At 41.7% G+C, this 19,662-nt stretch overlaps 1 protein-coding gene across 1 annotated transcript; it reads right to left on the reverse strand.

Annotated features, from left to right (window-relative positions):
• Positions 1–316: 316 nt before the first annotated feature.
• Positions 317–15,892, reverse strand: LOC137442980 (protein mono-ADP-ribosyltransferase PARP12-like). The gene is made up of 12 exons (XM_068142223.1): positions 15,529–15,892; positions 14,322–14,457; positions 13,000–13,294; positions 12,022–12,102; positions 10,744–10,867; positions 9,306–9,501; positions 8,601–8,721; positions 7,002–7,098; positions 5,945–6,023; positions 4,189–4,319; positions 3,344–3,495; positions 317–2,538 (listed from the first exon to the last, which is right to left on the reverse strand). The coding sequence occupies exons 1-12, from the start codon at positions 15,837–15,839 to the stop codon at positions 2,264–2,266; spliced, it is 1,998 nt and encodes a 665-aa protein (XP_067998324.1). The 5' UTR covers positions 15,840–15,892; the 3' UTR covers positions 317–2,263.
• Between the last annotated feature and the right edge of the window lie 3,770 nt (positions 15,893–19,662).

Raw genomic sequence — 19,662 nt, forward strand, 5'->3', positions numbered from 1 at the left:
TGTTGATTTCCAAATGCAATCCAGTTGTAGAACAACTCCACTACTTAACAGCAGCATCTGATGTTGATTAGATGGTGCTGGATGATGGGTTGGACACGATGATCTCGAGGGTCTCCTCCAACCTGGTCTGGTTCGGTTCTATTATTCTATTCTATTCTATTCTATTCTATTCTATTCTATTCTATTCTATTCTATTCTATTCTATTCTATTCTATTCTATTCTATTCTAATTCTAATTCTATTCTATAGGTTCCAAAACTCTCAAACATAATGAAACATGCTGCTTTTGGTATTGAGAGAAAGCCATTACAAGGAATTTAGTGGTTTGAGTACTTGTTTATTTACTATACACAGGAAAGTTACCACTGCAGGGTTTTTTTGTCTGTTAACAAAGTAACACAACTAGCCAATTTATTCCAGTTATTTTAATTGCAACGTTCAGACACTCCCAAGAATTAAAGGTTTGAAAAAAATACTACAAGCCATTAAAACATTTAAAGGATAGCTCAACTACTTTAATGAAAAAAAAAGTTTGTTTCAAGTTGCTGGCAAAAGACTAACATGCTATTCTAGTTCTTAGCTGAAATGCTGGTTATGTTCAGAGGAAGAGAGCCATACTACCAGTATAGTCATTTGCTGTGAACATGGGTTTGTTTTGGTAGAACAAAATTTTTCTGCACATACATGATAGCTTTCATACACAGTGTCATTCTCCTCAATGAATGTAGTGCTTGCTGACATGTCATGTGTGTTCTATTACAGATCTTTCAAAAGAAAGAATACAGTCATCTTGCTTTGCCACAATCTGTGTTTCACTTAGTTTAAACACAAACAGGACTATTTTCCTTTAGCTGTCAAACTGCTGGCTTTATGGTTCATATAAAAAGCTTTGCACAGCCTTTCTCCAGCTAATAGTGGCTAAGTTCCTAGTTCACAGCTCTGACGTAAGAGAGTTGCCCAGTGTATACCTGTCAGTCATCATCCAGATGAATTAAGAAGTACTTCTACAATATAGGTAGGAATGAGGCTTTTTGTTGGTCCTATACAAACTATATCTTAAGGCTTTTGCAGTACACTATAGCTAACAAATATTCATTTAGGAGCATTAAAGCTGTGATAAAGTATCTCTGCATCAGCAACTTTAAACCTAAGAAATACTTAACAGTTCAAGGATTTTTTTATCATCTGCATACATATCTGCTCAAAACTAATCCTATCTCTTGCTGGGAGCAATTTTCAATTTAATCTTCAGATTTTTAAAGGCTTCAGCTGTGTGGCTGAAGACCACTCCCCAGGTAAGAACACTTTTCCTGCAATGAAGTCCAGATACTTCAATGACACAGACAGCTGGTGTATTTCCTGCAAGCAAAGGGGCAGAGCACCTAATGAGGGACAGTCACTCACTGTCCTTCCCAGCAGCTGAGAGAACCATGAAGCTACTCAACAGGGTACTGCTAATCAAACAATGCATTTCATACCTAAGTGTGATATTCTAAATGACAGGGTCAGTTGCCTCCTCTTCTTCCCCTCAGTGGCACCAGCCAGAATCTTATTTGTAGGCACAGTGAAAGTTGTGAAAAACTTGTGTTCTCACTGACCAAAAACAGAGAACTTACTTGGTGAGTAATTCAACTGAGTAGCACAGCACCAAACAACCCTTACATGCTTCATGTCTTTGGTACTTGTTTCAAATGAGAAAAATAAGAAGTGAAAATGTGTGTTCCTGCCTTTTCACCCAGGGACAAAACTCAGTGCTGCCAAGAATATATGCATTGAGTTGGAGCACAAAGAAAATTGCAGTGTCTCATTGGCACACACCTGAATGTCTACTGTTACATGAAACAGATTATTAAAAAGGCAATTTTTATCAATTTTTTAATTAAAACAGGCAAGAGGAGGCAGCCTCTGACATGTAAAAAATCTATCCTGAAACAATTAGAACAAATTATTTTCTAAACTTGGCAGTCACAGCCAGTCCTCGTGTTACAACCATCAGTGAATTCACCTACTGCAGTTCTAAGACTCTCTAGCAGTGCAGGGAGATGTGATGCCTCATAAAAAATAGGAGACACAAAGGATTTTAAGAATTCTAAGACATCATTTGTGTCTTTTTACCCCTCATTTTCCATTACACAGAAAGAATAGAGAATATTTCTGAACACTCACCTAATTACACAACTTCTAAAAATAACTTTCTCTCTCTTAAGCCAGGATTTTAAACAATGTTCATACCAGCTACAGACAATGATGATAGGTTTTGCTGCTACAGCAGTTCTGTCAATGCCATGTTAACGTATTCTATGAGATACTCTGGATAAATCTGCTGCTTCTCAAAGATGACAAAGATAGAAGGGTTTGAAGGGTTATTCACACAACTGTCATAGAAGTTCTGGTCGTCCTTCAAGGGAGGCCGAACGTCTGAAGAACTACCAGTAGTGAACTCCCCCACCAGCACCCGTGCCAGAAACATGGTCTTGATGTGCATGTCTTCTTTGCAGTAGTTGTCAGAGTAAGAAGCGTCCCTTGCAAAATAGCTTCCTGCAGAAAAGACACCGAGACAGAGATTATAAAACCTCACAGAATAGAAATGATACAGTGTGAAAGAGAATTCATAAGCAAATCCATTAAGCAGTTCATGAATACCCTTTTCCAAAGCCTTCATTTGTCTTGTATGTCCTCCTTAGTGAAAATGACCACTATGTATTACCTAAGCATTGATTTTTCACAGCACACACACTGAACAGCTATACAAGTAATGTTCTAAACTTTATTATATTCCTCAGAAATGTTTTTTCTTCACCTAGACATCCACCTTCCCCAATCTCACCCAACTTCCTCACTTGACAGAGGCTACTAATACTGATTAGGACATCTGAGAGTTCTGAAGTATCCAATCCATTAAGTGGATAGTCAGTCAGTCACTCTTGGCTATGTTGATCCTTTCAGATCAAAGGACAACCTTATAGGAATATAATTTTCTAACAAGGCAAAAAGCCTGTAACCAGGATGGCATTTTCATGCCTGGACAAAGCCTCAAACAACAAATAAAGCCATATCATATTCCTGTACAAGCTTGGAAAAATTGCAACAGAATTAAGCCAAGACTTTAGGAGAAACTATCCTTAGAACCGGCCTCTCCCAAGCTCCTCTTTTCTTGCAAGGACAGAGCAGAGGTCAAACCTTTCAGTATGCTCCAAATGATCAGTGCCAAAGTCAGCTGTGTTGTCCATACCATCACAGAGAAGCTCTAAATTGACTGAGTGTCCTCAGTCTTTACGCTTCTGCAGTAATGACTAAGAATTTTTTAGCAACTCTAGGGGTAATGGAAGAACTGAAAAACCACCTTTGCCATAGACTGTCCCATGAAGGCCACAGATCCTCCAGTCAAAGTTTTGCTGACAGATGGCATCAATATGTTTCTTACTGGTCCCGTGAAATAAAAATCGCTCATCCACAGCCTTTCCACTATTGGTCTTCTGCATTTGTTCCTTCTGCCTGCAATAAGAAGCAGTATCTTTGCAGCTCCATGGTGGTTGTACCCAGACTAGCACTTAGAAACAATCTTAACAAGAGAGTACAATCTGAAAATCCTCACATTAAGGGGCAAGCTTTGGGCACAGATGGTATCTTGCTCTGTGGCTGTGTACAAACACGCTTTCATTATATACAAATGCCTCCAGACGTTTAATAATAAAACAATTCAGTGGCTCTTAGGATAAAGCACAGGGGGGAATCTTGCATTCATTATATTGTTTTTTTTTAAACACAGGAGGTCATGTTAAGGCTTTCCTCCAGTGAGTTTCACATTTGATTTTGAGGGCTGTTTCAGTTTCAACCAGCTACAAACCAGTGTTTGTGCCAGATGTGACTGATTACCAGCGTCAAGGCTTCAGTGGAAGGCAGTTGTCCTGGACACAGGCCTGGCAGAAGTCAGAATCACTCAGGAGCAAGGATTCCTCCCACAGAGTTCATGTGGCTATTCTAAGCTCTGTGTCTTGACTGAATTTCGGGTTGTTGGTACCTCTTTATCTACATGCTGACCTGGGCTAGGTATTTCAGCGGGGGAGTGACAGCAGATTCTTCAATGCAATTGCATTTCACAGATTTGTGTGTCTACCTTTAGCATGCAGCTAACTGCAGAAACAACCAAATTCATGCACACATACCAGAGCAGTATTTTACACATACCATTGAAACAGCTCCCAGAGAGATGGGTTCTGAACTCTAGAAATCCTTTTAATAACTGTTTTGGGCATTGTGCGTTGAAAGTCTACCATCACTTTCTTGTATTCTTCAGAAGAACTGTCAAGCTCAATCAGCTGCAAGGAAGATTAAAAAGGTAGTCTCATCTTTTATTAAATCATAACAAAGCCACCCTACCTAGTGCACTACTCAGGCCTTTCAAGTCTTTTCTGTGAAGCAGAGGTGCGAACAGCAAAAGTACCCTTGGGGAAAAAAAGTAGATTAGACATCTCTCTAGAAGTGAGCTCTTACCTAGGGAACACTAACTCCTGAGGTTTAAGACACCCAGATTGCTCAGTAACAGAACATTAAAAGAGCTGCATGGTTTTGTGCAGCCACCTAGCCCTTTTTAATATTCAGGCAAGGTAAATTTGCATGCCTATATCAAACAGTATTTAAATACACAGAGGACATAAATAAAGAAGAAATCAAAAAAAGATTGGAGAATTTATGTTGCAGCAAATCAAAGACTACCTCTCTATTCATGCCTTTTAAATCTTTGTAGTTCATGCTCCCTACAGCCAGTGGGAGCAAACTGCCTGTCATGTTTTTAAGTAAACTGAAAAAACTTTATTCAATCAACTACGTAGGCAAGAATAGGGACACACTGCCGTTAGGGTTCCTTACATATCAGGCCTGAAAGCAAGGAAAGTTCTCTGCTTGCATGCTTTACCTAGGAACACTAAGAATGTCCACATTAGCCTTGCTATTTTTTATTGACAATTTCTTGAGGTTGACATTTTGCAAGTTAGTAATTTTCAAGCTTTGTAATGGATGTTTTCTGTAGGTGTATTCACTAGAGCTGACAGAGGTGGTGGTGGAGGCAGGCAGGAAGTCAGCAAAGGTAAACCACATGATATTAACCAGGTCTGTTACAAAGGTAATGAGTGGTAAAAAAGACAGAAAAAGAGGTTGTAGCAAGGTGGTTGTTGGTCTCCTCTCCCTAGTAACAAGTGACAGAGCAAGAGAAAATAGCCTCAAGTTGCACCAGGAGAAGTTTAGATTGGGTATTAGAAGAAACGTCTTCACTGAAAGGATTCTCAAACACTGGAATAGGCTTCCCAGGTTGAATCACCACCCCTTGAGGTGTCTAACAGATACAGAGATGTGATGCTAAGGGGCATGGTTTAGCCCCAGACTTGGTAAGAGTTAGATAATGGTTGGACCTGAGGATCTTAAAAGTCTTTTCCAACCAAAACAATTCTGTGGCTCTAAGTTCACCCCCCTGGATTTATGGTGCATTTTTGTGAATGATCCCAGCCTGAGCTCTGCCAGTTTCAGCAGTGCTCCATAGGTACACAGCAGTCTACTTACACTGGCTCAGGGAATGGCTGCCCTAAAGTTTAGAGGCATGACTTATCTCTGATGCTTCAGCACAAGTTGGCACTTCAGAGCTATGGATCTTGAGCACCAGTAACAGTCTTGCTAATACAGCATAAGCTTCAGGCAAATTTGCCAAGCAAAGGAATAAATAGCAGCAGTGAAAGTCAGTGTTACCATGGTTATATTGCCACCATTTGTTAGTTTAAATCTGGGGTTAGTTTAACCTCTAGGTCTGCCCAGTGTGATATCAGGCTCCAGTTCACCCCCTCTGCATTGCAATACATAAGAAACAGTCATCTACTAAGAAACACTGAACTTGTGATGTAACAAACCTGGATGTGACAAAACTGACAGAGAGTAAAACCATAAATCTCCAAACCTTGAATCCCAGTTCAGGCAAGGCAGATTTGTCCCAGTGAGCTGGAATGCCCTTAAACACTTCTGTGTGTTTAAAGCCCCTGTATAAGATATTAGAAATATGTCACAGAAACACCCACCAAATTCCTACATTTTATGTACTGGTGATGCTAAATATTTTTGCCAAGTACAGAGAGAACATAAACAACTGAACATATACAGAAATATTTCAGAATTGTATTTTCAGTTCAATACATGAAAATATTTGTTCCAAAGCATGTCAGGATTTATGGCAGGAAGCATGATGCCAAATGAGAAAAAACCCCTAACCGTTATACACTAAACTAAACATTCAAGTAGTTCTCTTAGTTGCAAAGAGCTGAATGCATGCATAAAAGCTCTACTATGCTGGAGTAAATAAAAATGCATCTACTCTCATATCCATGATAGAATCAGGACAGATACAGCCCTCCTCTCTACGTTCACCTTAGCCTTCATCACCATGCTTAGCTGCTCTTTTCTGTGTTGTTTAAGCAAGCACTGTGTGCTGCAAGGGAATGCATACAAAAGTTTGCTGTTATAAGCGGTCATATAAAACTCCTCCCCTTGCAGAACCTTTTGTTCCACCTGTAACAACTGCTACTTTCCTCTCAAGACTGGCTGGTTGTCCTCACAAGAATTGCTTCTAAACTTGTACTTACCTTCGAAAATGACAGATTTCAGATGTCACGAAGCGTGTAGTACGCATGAATGTTACTGCTTCTATCGCTAGTAAGGCAGCTGCCTCTAATCAGGAGCTCCCTACAACACTGCTGCATGTTGAATTATTTTCTATGCTTTCAGTTTCTGTGTCCAACCCCAAACTTCCTTTACATACCCTAAAGGCTCCTGAGCTGCTTGAAAACTATTGGCCAGGCTGCAATACTGCCCTAGACAGCTATTGTCAGGCAACATCTCTCCCCCTCTCAGTTTCTTTTACAATTGGCTTAATAGCTACTCCACCTTATTTACATACTTGGAAGGCACTGCATTCACAATGCACTAAATCCATCACCTTGGAATGAGCACTTGCAGTTTACCTTGCTCTTAAATTTTCTATGTCTGCCTGAGACAAAAATTTAGGTCTTCTGCAAACCTCTCTCTCCGTTCTGTAGCGAAGGTTTTTCTGAATCATGTCTGGAAAAACAACAAAAAACCAAAACACTGAACAATGAGAAAGATGTTTCAGAAAGGCTTCCCACTGCAGCAAATCAAGACACTGAGCCTTTTTTCTCTGCAACACAGTGGGAAGTCAGAGCAGGATGCGGAACTTACAGTCTGTGTAATCACCGAGAAGGATTTCAGTTTCAGTTTTGCTCTTAACTTTAGAAGAAACAACAGACACTGGTAGATATTTTCCCTTCACTCTCTATCAGCCACACTTAACCCAAAAAGACCATTGTAAAAATAATTATCTACTTTTTGCCCCATGGATCACATCCCCTCTCCAATTTGTAATCAAGATACTATCTTCCTATATGTAGGTGTACATTTCAAACCCTATGAATGCAACCTAACAGCTATCATGGGCCATTCAGTTTTACTGACCACCAAGAGAAAAGTTACAGAAACATGACTTTTTAGAAGCATTATTTCTGGATCTTGGAATCTTTGTGGCTATTGCCACATCATCCTAGCAACTAGTAAGTAGATAGCAGCACTTAGAATGAGGCCATATCTTCAGAGACAGATACACAGAAAGTAAAGATCCTCTTGCCACCACCAAGCTTAGGAAACTAGTTTTGGAAGACACCTGCATTGCAAAAGAAGTCCAAACCTTATAAAAGGGACTGATTTAATATGCAATTTTCCCTTCTAAGCCAGACAAGTTTCTACAGTCTATAGAGAAGATTACAGCCACAAACACCGTGTGCCCTTTCTGCTCGTTTTTCCTGTTTCCATGCAAAATGAGATAGTAATGGAGAGTTGGAGCAAAGGCAACTACACCAAAATGACAAGTCTAGGCAAGTTGATTCCCTATGATTTTTGAAAGACACCTGGCAAGGCAACAGCTTAGAGAAGACAGTGCCACTACAAGTGGCTTAGATTTTCTGAACTCTTGGGAAACATTGTCCTATTTTGACAGAGTCAAGGCATTTCCTCATCCATACCAGACAGACCAAGCTGTGAGAAGAAAATAGCTACATAAATCTTGCAATGCTAAGGGTCATCTCGACTCTATACCTTGCACAAGTATTTAGTTTTCTGCAACACAGTGATCAAAGCAGACCACAAGCTCACTAGCCAAAATTTCCAGCTGTTTCTCGCCATTTGTGTTGGTGCCAGCATCAACTGCAATGTCACACTTGGACTTGCTGGCAAGTCAAACCTAGCACCAGAATTTGCTTGGAACCTAGGACAAGAACTTCTCATAAATAAAAGGTCTGGAGGAATAGCAGTGACACTTGTTGGGAGGAAACTTCAACCCACCACACTTATGTGAACAGCTTTTATCCTGAAAACTTCGATAGAAGCTATGTCTCTGTAACTACTGCAGTTCAAATTTCTACTTCCTATCTCCTCTAGTAATATAGTTTAAAACCACAAAAGATCTGGGAGGAAAAGAGGCAGGGAGGGAGAAAATAAAAAAATCAAACAAACAAAACTAAAAGAAAACAAACAAAGTAAGTGGAACCTACCTCCAAATCTGAGTTCATATTCATGTGTTCCAGCTTTGAAGTTCAGCTTTGGAGAACCTTCAGCTATATAAGCTTTCTCCAGGTCATCACTGGAAACAGTGGCAGATTTATGAATCTCATTCTGTCAGGCCAGAACCAGAAGAAAAAAATAGATTATCCTGATAAACAAGTTTAAAACTTAACGATTACCATATTATGTGGTGACTGAAGTAGGCATCAGCTTTTGGGCATGATAGCAGCTAGCACACAGAAGTCATGTATTAAGCAGCTGAAACTGCCTCTAAAACAAACCGCAGTTTTACAAAGTCTAAACTTACACTACAAAATGCATGCTGTGAATGCTACTGAGAGTGCACATTCACCAACTGGAGCATATCAATGACATACAGAGTCTGAAGCCTTAGAAAAGGAAGTTTTAGTCAGAAGCAATGAAAAGAATGTATTAATGTGATTCTATCCAGCATGACTCACTGAAGAATTATCTGTCAATAATACTTGTGACTCACCAGTGAGCACTCCCCTATATGAACCACTCAAATTCACAGGGAAAAGATCACATCAGGCCTCTAAAGTCCATCTGTACAGTATGAGTGAAAGGAAGGAAGAGAGAGGGTGATAAAAGAAGAGGAGGATAAAAACACTGGGCACTATTCAGTAGTTTTGTACTTTTAACACAGAGCTGAGAGTCCATTTCTCCACACTTACTTTTTTCCCATACTCCTGCCATAGGCCATATTCATCTTTCCAGTACCAAATCCATTCTGTTGTAAGAATGAAGTGAGGGGGTTTGGTCACAGAGGAGGCTGTAGAAAGACGTCTAACCTTTGCAAACCCACAGCACATACTTAGAAAACAGATAGGTGGCAAGACAGAGCCACTTTCAGTAACACCATTTTTATATCTGTGAAAAAAAGAGAAAAAAAAATCCTTAACTGTTTGTGAGGCTTTACACATAGGTTCTGATGCCCACCACAAGTGTGCAAATTGAGTAAACATCACTCAAAAGCAGAACGCAAACCTGAAGTTTCCAAAACAACCTCAGCTGTGTCTTGTGTTTGTATGCATTTTGCATTACATGATTACGTCTCACATCGGTTCCATGGGGAGTAACCACTATCAAATTAGTAAGTTACATAAGAAACAGTGGGAAAATGTACACTACCTTCTCCTTGCTAACCAACTGTAAAAGTATAGAGGTTTGGATTTGCCTTGACCAATGCTTTCAGGACCAGATGTAAGCAAGAGAAGACGTTTATTACGTTATACAGCAAAGTTACAACCTATCAGAAGGCACATGTGTCACATCTCCATTGGTCATTTCCTACTGGCATACAATAGGTCAAAATAACAAAACAATGTTTTAACACATCCAACCAAATTCTACCCAGCTTGTCTCCTACAGTTACAAGGTGTTTACATTACTCTCAGAGTCAAAGACAAAACATAGCTCTCTCTAACTGGAGCAAAGGCAAATCTTCCCTACTGTCCTATAAAGCTATCTGAAAACAACCTCTTTTACATCTTCCTATAGTCTCCTAAAGCTGTACAAAAACTTCTTCCAATAACCAACTATGCTCTAAGTAGAGCATTGCCTTAACTTAAGCAGGGCTTCGAAGAGCTTCAATGTAATTTAAGAGGGATAGGTAAATTCTCCAGCCTGAAACACAGCATACTGGTATAAGCCCCTTCCAATGCCTTCTTTGTACTACACAGCAAACCAAAGAGTTTGGAACTGGTTATTTCCATATTCTTAATGTTCTCTGCATCCAAGAGTATCTCTCTCTCCAGGTACATAAGGCATTCTAACATTCCACAACACGGACTGGGGAAAAGGGAGCAGGAGGGACAAATCTCATGCCACCTTTTGATCCTCCAGCTCAGAAGACAGAGAAGATTACAACTAATTGTGGGGTCAAGCTGTGCCCCATGCCAACCCAGAGGGTCCTATATGAACTCCAGGCCTAAGTAAGTCACAACGGATAAGTCTGGCAATAGTAGATCAGTCGAGTGAAGTCAGTAGGAGAATACCAAAGGAAGCTGCCTATGTAATGACTGCAATAGAGTTGTAGCAATTTATAGCCACTAAGGGCCTGCTCCAACAGAGTAAACTCCAAAGATTATAAAATTTCACAAGAGTTTATACCTGGTATTCCTGGGGTCACAATATGCTTTTTCTACTTCTTCCATATCCTTCAAGTCCTTCCAGGTATTACCATCAAAGATCTGCCATCTATATGGCAAGTGAAAGTGACTTCTGATACACTTGTCTATAAAGGTTTAAAAAAGAACTTAATAAGCAAGAGATGCATTATTTATACAGGCTATGAGAAAAACTCCAACAATTCAGGGCTGAACACCTAGCTGGTGAAATATCAAATGCATAGCTATGGAAAGTGTTCCCCCATGTAATCATTACAAGCAGTACTTCAGAATTTTTCAGTGGGAGCAAGCAAAACTCAATTTTTGAGCTTAGGCACTTTCTGTACCCACCAGGTTGCGCATCAGAATTGCTATCAGGAGCTTGGTGGTGAAGAACCATTCTGTCTTTTTCATTTTCAGAGACAAAAACGTACTCTGAATCGAGATCACAAGCTCATGTATGACAATAGCACATACAGAACAGTAGTGTAGACTCAAATGCCTATGCTTAACCACTTGTCCATAAAGGAACATACCAAGGAAAAAACCCAACCAAATACAGTGCTTGCCCTCAGGACAGCAGGTAGCTCATTTAGAGACTTTAAGAAGTCTTTAAGGGTTCAATCCTCATCAGGAACAGCACTAGTCGTGGCCCAGGTATCACAAACATTAATCACAAATTATTTGAAGAGTCAGTATGCAATCCTCCTCAACAGAAGCAAAGATCACATCACTAGTACACATACGCATAAACCTGAGGCTATCTTTCGTAACAGAACAACAGGCAGCTTTACAGGGAAAGTCAAGGAGACTGCACCACACAACTCTATGAGAAGGTGTGCAGTGTATCAGCTACCTACAGGCCAAGAACATGAAGAATGAAAAGGATGACAAAGGACAAGGAAGCTGGCACAGCAGCCTTTATCCCAGACAAGCTGGAATATTTTGAAAGGAAAACAGCTCAGACAGATAGAAGAGTGCTAAAAGAAACAAGGAAGCATGTAGAATATCTTTTCTAGCTATTTGCAAACTCCTACCACTCAGCAATCCCCTAGGTGAACACAGCTGCAGTACCCAGTCTCCAACACATGTGGCTGTTACGCATTTTGGAGTAAATCAAGTTGGCTCCTTTGGTCCACTGGGCAGGTCAAACACCTTTCTACCAGCAATCAAAATTACCATGGGATCAAGCATAAATTCTGAAGTTTCCCTTTGGTGTAAATAAGTCTATTACTTCACAAGAAAATGAAATTAGACTGGACTTACTACAGTCACAACCTACCTTTAAAGCCACAACTCCTGTACAGGTGATATAAACAGATCTGTTCCAATTCATCATCTTGGCTAGAGCTGCTTTTTCTCTCTAGACAGGAGAATTATATGCCTTATTAATACACTTTGTTTCAACAATCCCTCCTAAAAGCACACCTATGGGTAGGGAAGAAGTCTAAACCCAGTGTTTATAACTTCATAACTGCATTCAGCTCCAGAGACACTGAAATCTTTGCTCAAAACATCCTTTCTGAACCTGACTTTCCTGTAACTTCTAAATTCTGCAGATACAGTTTTTAGCTATAACATCAAAATAAAAATAGACTCCAATGCCTTTACATTTCTAGATAGACTCAAGTTAACTGGGCATTCCACTCAGCTGTCCACACTGGTGGCTAGAAAATATGAAGTGTCAATATTTGGCATTTCTGTAAATTAAAGCACACCTAAGTAAACAAAGGAGCTGCAGAAAAATCAGCAGAGGTGAACATACACATTTGGATCTTCCATTCTGTTATCCTGTTCTTTCCTGCTAAATTATACTTAACTTGAAATTATAAGAAACTTCAAAAGAAAAGAACAAACGAAGTATTACATCTCTGAGAATTAGCTAGGATAGCACTGTCTGTGAATTCTTGTGCTAGACAATCACTACACTGAAAAAAATGGATATAATCATTCAAGTTATCTATGCTTATGTTCTTACCAAGAAGAAAAAAATATCTATTTCCAGATGCTGTTATGCTTTTCTAACCCCCAATTTAAGATTTCTATAAACATCAAGCACTTCATCTCTCAGGAACCCATAATACCTTGATATCCACTTCACCACCTCGATAACCACTTCACCTGTCAAGTCACAAATCTCTGTCAATGAGATAGGTGCAAGATCTCTCTTAAAAGACACATCAAGATGTGAATTCAGTTTTCCTTTCCTCAGTGACATCTGTAAGAAACTCCTGAGGTTTTAAAAATGTACATCATTTACCTTTACACGGTGGAGACTTGGCATTTTCTGTGTCATATCTGCTCCTGTTTCCATTTTGTATGTCATACATATTCCTATAAATGGAGGGTAGTTTTTCAATAATGTCTGAGCTCATTCCCTGTCTCTCCAGCTTTTCGTAGCACTCCGACTTTGATAAGTCATGGGATCGCTTGCAGCTGCTGCCAAATCTGCACTGTCCCCACAAAAAGTACTGGCAAACATGGAGTTTGGTGCATATCTTTTTGTAGACACAAGATCCATTAGGTCCATCACCTTTGTTATAATGCAAGCAGACCTTGGGTAGAGGACAAAAACCCAAACAAACATATTTAAAGTACAATGTGTTCATACAGACTGCCTGAATTCATGGTTTTTAAATTAGTACAGCTACATGCTTACATTTGCATTTAAAACTTATACAAATGTCTTCCTTCTTCCTATTTTCCAAATGGTTACTTGGTAGCTTTTCCTTTTCCCCTTCTCACATCTAAAACCTTACAACAACCATCTTACAGACATCCTCAAAGAGATGGGATTTTGTTCTCAGTCATACAAATGCAGAAGAGTGCATTTTATCATCACCACCTGAACTCTTTGGTTTTCTGGTTTTGGAACAGAGAACTTTTTTGACCTGAATTTGATAGTAAGAGGTACTGAATCTGGCTGGGATAGAGTTAGCTTCCTTCACAGCAGACCCAAACAACGCTATGTTTTGGGTTCATGACCGAAACAGTGCTGGTACATACGACGTTTCAGCTACTGCTGAGCCGTGCTTGCAGTTTACAGGTTTACATTTTCTTCTCCACTCTGACCTTCTTGCCCCATTTGGCTGTGGGTGGGCAAAAGGCTGAGAGAGGACACAGATGGGACAGCGAGCCCAAGATGGCCATATTTCATGCTATATAAAGTCATGTTTATAAAGTGAAGTGTGGTCTTCTTACAAGGTGGCCCTCATTCAGAGAATTGCTAGGAGTCAGTCTGCTTGTGGGAGGTGCCAACCAGCTTCCTTTGCAACACATTTGTTACCCTCTTTCCTCCAATTACTAAACTATATTTATCTCCAACCACAATTTTTTTTACTGTTGTTCTTGTTTTCTCTCACCCATCCTGCTGGGGGCAGAGGAGAGGAGAGCAAGTGAGGGGCTGTACAAGTGCTTAGCTGCCAACTAGGGTCAGCCCATCACAGATGAGAAAAGAGGATAGAGACTTAAAGCATCAGATTTGCAGTGCGCTAACCAAACTAACACCTAACATCTCCATCTAGCATCAAGCCTCTTCCACCTTGATCCTCTCTGAAACACAAGGCTAAGAAACTGTCTTACCTCTGGTAAGAGGGAAGGGTCATTTTGAAGCAGAAGCTGGCGAAGTTCAGCACCATTTAAATTCTGAAGTCCATACTGTTTTAGAACAGGGAGATTGTGGTCCGAGTGGAAGCTGTGAACAAACTTGCATACCTTCCTACAAGTTGAGAAAACCAAGTGCAAAATGAGTGTAACAAACCACTTTGCTATTCCATCAATTTTACACGTGTTTACAAAGCACACAAAATTTCCCAGTTTTAGAAAAATCTGTAGTGCTTCTTTATAAAGTAATTATGTGATTTGCTAAGCAGATAACGTAATTACTCTGAGGATAATTGCCACGTTATTTTTGATTTACAGTCATCATAGTATTAGTGTAGTCTGACAATACTGGCATTTTTGACCTGCACAGGCAAGAGAACAGCAAAATGCCAGAGCAAGGCGGACTCCCAGTCAAGTCTACAAGCACGCTCCCCCTAGCTTCGCCCAGCACAAAGCCTTCAGGTTTGCTTCATCGCGCAGCGCGGGTAAAGCTTTCACCCTAGGGCTAAGCACGGGCCCGACGGTGGGGAAGGGGCAACACTAGAAGCAACGTATGGACTGTGGAGGAAGTGCTGCCATCCCACAATCCGGGAAACAACGGCCAGTGCCTCTCTCTTTTCATGAACAAAAAGAAAGAAAAAGGGGCGGGGGATAAAAAAAAAAAAAACAGGGGAAAAAAAAATAAGGCGCATTTCCGACACGAAAAAGTGCAGCAAGATTCTTACTGATTCTTCTTCCACTGGAGGGGGACACACCGAGCCCCACGGGACAAGCCAGTTCGCGGCCCAAGCTCTCACCCGGCAGCGAGGGGCGGAAGTGGCCTCAGCTACGCCCGCCCCCGGTGCCACCACAAGTCGCTAAAGTTTTCTCTCCAAAACACTTCTCTTGCCTCACAGACGCCTCGTGTGAGCGCTACCAAAGGGCTACCGACAAAGGCCGCTGCAATGCCCTGCCCCGCTACCAGCCGCGGGGCACAGGAGGCTTCGCTTCGCGGCCCCCCCAAGGCCGGGCGAGGCCCCTGCGAATAGACCGCTGAGACTCGCGGGGAAAAGCGCGCTCCGTGGACATCTGCTGCGCCCGGTGGCAAGGGGCAGCACCCCAGCCCCAGCCAAACGGCCCCAGGCAGGGCCTGGCCTCTCCCGCCGCCGCCCCGGCTCGCCTCCACCACACCACACCACCCCCTCACCTCGCCTGCTGGTTGCGGCAGAGCCCCTTCAGGTGATACTTGCAGAGATGCAGCCGACCGCACTGCCCCTCGCAGCCGGCACCATGGTCCTGGCACAGCCGCACGGGGCTGGTAGCTACCACCACCGACACCTCCCCTGCCGCCCCCGCCTCACCGGGCCGCTGGACTACCGTGAACCGCTGCGCATCCCGCAGCACCAGGGCCAGCTGCTCGGCCGTGGGGCGGCCTGGCAGCCGCCGGCGGAGGTCGCGTTCCTCCAGGCAGCCGCCGCTGGCGCACAGAACCTGCAGTGCTAGGTCGGCGAGCGCCATGGCCGCTGCTCTGCTGCTGCCCTCCCCCGCCCCGAAACACTGCAACCCGTCAGAGAGGGGAAACGAAAACGAAACCGGCGGCGATCGCTGCGGACTCAGGGACCCGCCCGGGCAGTGGGGCCGACCGCTCCGGGGAGGGGCTGGAGGCGGAGCGGGTTGCCCTGCCGGCCTGTGGCGTCTTGGCGCCGTGGCTTCTGGCCTGGTCCCGTCCTGGCGTTCACTCTCCGGTGCTGGGCCACTCTGAAGGAATTGGTGAAGTTACATTAGTACTGCCTGCTTTAAGATACTGAGTTACCTGGTTCCAGGAGAAACTTACCAAGGATCAAAGGCTGGAGATTCCTAAAACATTGGACCCGCATCTATTGCTAGTCAACGAAGTGCCGCAAAGTGGTGCCCTCATTACAATACCATTATAATGTGAAAAATCATACCTCTTAGCTAGGGAATTACCTTACTCTTTGGGCATGCATAGTGAATGTAAAGGCAGCTGTATCTATAAGATCAAGCAAGAGACTAACCAATGGCTAGTGAGTAGGTGTTGACATGAGGCATAGCTAATACATTTTACTCTAGAAACATGTCATGAATTTCAACCTGTGAAACAGTTTTGCGGAATTATTACTTAGCACCCTTTCCTGTGCAGAACTGGAATAAAAGTAATATCTTGACTCTCTGTGTTGAGTGATTTTTGCACACCAAATAAAGGATCCAGATTTGGTACGACAGCACCAGGCTGTGGCCCCACAGTGTGGTCACCATCCAGGAGCTCACAAACTCCTTAGAAGGAGGACCATATTTTCATTTTTTTAAGTGCCTTTCTCTGGGTCATTTTGGCACTCGGTGCTACATCACATTCTCTCAGAGGCATGATTTAAATGATGGTAAATCAATAATGTAAAGTACCATTGTTTAAGTCAGACTGGCAGCAGTAGGCATAGGGGCTGTTAAAATAGATGGTGATTCTCATTGAACAAGAATCCAGCCTACTTCCTGCTTTTGACGGGCAGGTTCTGTTGCACCTTTCTCTTTGTCTCATCTTATTTTCTACTTGCCCTGTGAGGTCAGGAAGGGAGTGACAAAATGGGAATCTAGTCAAATACACTGAATGGAAGAACAGCTATACTAGGTCACTTAGAGTTTTATACAGATTCATAGCCCGACTCTGACAGTCCATTAACAGATGCCTATGAGGCAATGTGAGAAGCTGTAGCATTAGTGTTCTTCATTCCTCTCCTCCTGGTGTCCAATGATTAGCTTTTGTGAAACACCAAAAAGGTGCTGTTCACTTTTCTTGGTTCAATTTCTGATTTTAAATCCGTTAATCATATAACCTTCAAAAGATTTCGGGGTAAGCCAACGGCATTTTTACCTTCCAGCTTGGAATTTTGATCTATACCATTTCCATAAGTTAGTGGATTCTGAAGAAACCTCCAGAGGATTAATATGCAAGAATGCAGAAGGCAGTAGCTGCAGGAGGTAACAGCTGCAGCATGCTGGGAGCAAGCTGCATGTGTGGTAACAGCTGCATAATGACTGTCGACTAAACCAAAACTCAGGGAACTCTTAGAGTAAAAAGCATTGAAGCCATCATGGTACTAGACAGCTCCCATTCCATTCACTTTTTCTGTCCATCTGGTCTAACTAGTTCCCCAACATTTTATATCTTAAAGACCTATGCCAGCATCACTGTGCTGTCCAGGGAGCTATTTCAACTGCATCTCCCCTTCACATTTACTTTCCTCATACATCAGAAAACCCCCAACATTCATTTGGTAGAAATACTACATTTTTTTCATCACAAAAATTATATGCCATAGCCATTATGACAATACAGATGTGAACATTAAAGAGAGAGAAGTTCAAAGGAGTACTTTGTAAGACTGGGGTTAGAGTGGTGTTTGCGGGTAGCTATACACCACTGCGATTCGTCCCAAAGTGCTTCTGTGTGTATCACAAGGAAGTTCACTTTGCTCTTCCTGCTTAGCAGCTAGAATGAGTTTTTCAAACATTCTGTCTCTTTTCACGAGAACAAAAATAAATCTAGGAAAACAGACAATGATTGATGCAAGTACCTTCCCATGCTCAAACATATAACCAAAGTAAATCACAGCTTATTCCTTCTCACACAAGTTTCTTGTAGTTTTTCTGTGGCATGTTCCTCAGGAAGAAAAAAGTACCTCTTTGATTTGATAGAACTTCCCTACCTATGAATTATATAAGCAAAAACTGGACTTTCTTCTTCTTTAGAAGAATTTTCTGCTAATGGAAAAGTCATTATTCATTTGTAAGGTTAAGTACCTCCAATGTAAGAAAGGGTTACATAAGACCTCAGGCACAGGAGGCAAGTGGCACCTCTTCACCTCTCAACTACTCTAATTAAAGGTAAGGCTGGAACTGTTTTCTTAACTGTCATTGCAGAGTAATTGCATATGAGCTATTCTACCTACAGTTTATGACTGCTGTGTACACAGCCTCTGCAAGAAGCTCCTTTCAAGCAGTTCCTATGGTTTCTGAACAGCCACTGAACTCAGAGCACATGGATTCTTAGTAAGTGTGGGACTTAAGGTACTATAGTTCCAATGAGCCACCTTTGCTAACATCTGAAAACTTCCCTCTAGAATTTTTCAAGTGTCAATCATTAGACAAATATCTTTACTTTTAGGAATAGTTGATGGGTAATTGTGTTAATTTGAACAGTGACATCATTTCATAATCTTGCATTCAGCAGTGTTCAAAACAGTAGGAGTTTAATGAGTTTCATGGGAATTTTTTTGTTTGTTTTGCACACATCTTTAAAAGATCCATTATTGTAATAGTGCATGATGTCCCCACTTCCCACCCCATCATCCTGGTTTAGCCCTTCTCCTTGCTGGCATGTTGAAGTTCCGAGCTTTGTGTTATCCGTTGTGGAAGAGAATATGAAGAAATTGGGCAGAGCAAGACAAATTTTAGACACAGTTGTGATCTAGCATGTTCTCTGGTGAAACATTGCCTTCTGGTCGACACAGCTGCATTGCTTGCTCGCTCTCAGGGTTCAGAAGCTTAGAAGTGTGACATGTTTCCTTGTAAATGTCTTTGAGTGCCTCTCAACCTACATTTATACACACATTCAGAGGTCTAATAATTTTCCCCATGGTGTTTTGACAACATGGTTACTTTTAAACGCTTGATTAAACTTTCAGTAATTTTGTCTACAGCTGGTCTGCTTATAATGGCTTGCATTTATTTGCAGTATATAATTTCCATGCTTAGCCTGGAGAAGAGGAGGCTGAGGGGAGACGTTATTGCTCTCTACAACTACCTGAAAGGAGGCTGTAGACAGGCAGGGGCTGGTCTCTTCTCCCAGGCAACCAGCACCCGAACAAGAGGACACAGTCTCAGGTTGTGCCAGGGGAGGTTTAGACTGGATGTTAGGAAGAAATTCTTCAATAGAGAGAGTGATTGCCCATTGGAATGTGCTGTCCAGGGAGGTGGTGGAGTCGCCATCACTGGAGGTGTTTAGGAGGAGTCTTGATGGAGTGCTTGGTGCCATGGTTTAGTTGATTAGATGGTGTTGGAAGATAGGTTGGATGCAATGATCTTGAAGATCTCTTCCAACCTGGTTTATTTTGTTCTGTTCTGTTCTATTCTATTCTATTCTATTCTATTCTATTCTATTCTATTCTATTCTATTCTATTCTATTCTATTCTAATTTCTTCACTTATGTCTTGTGTTTCTGAAATCTGGACTCCTCAACAACATATCAAGCTTACGCCTACAATCCCAAGAATTTCCCAGTGGCACACAAACCGAAAAATTGACCAGACAGCTATGCATCCACAG

Source organism: Melanerpes formicivorus, unplaced genomic scaffold (assembly GCF_026170545.1).
Source record: "Melanerpes formicivorus ecotype bairdi unplaced genomic scaffold, bMelFor1.0.p_v2 SCAF_8, whole genome shotgun sequence".
Lineage (NCBI taxonomy): Eukaryota > Metazoa > Chordata > Aves > Piciformes > Picidae > Melanerpes > Melanerpes formicivorus.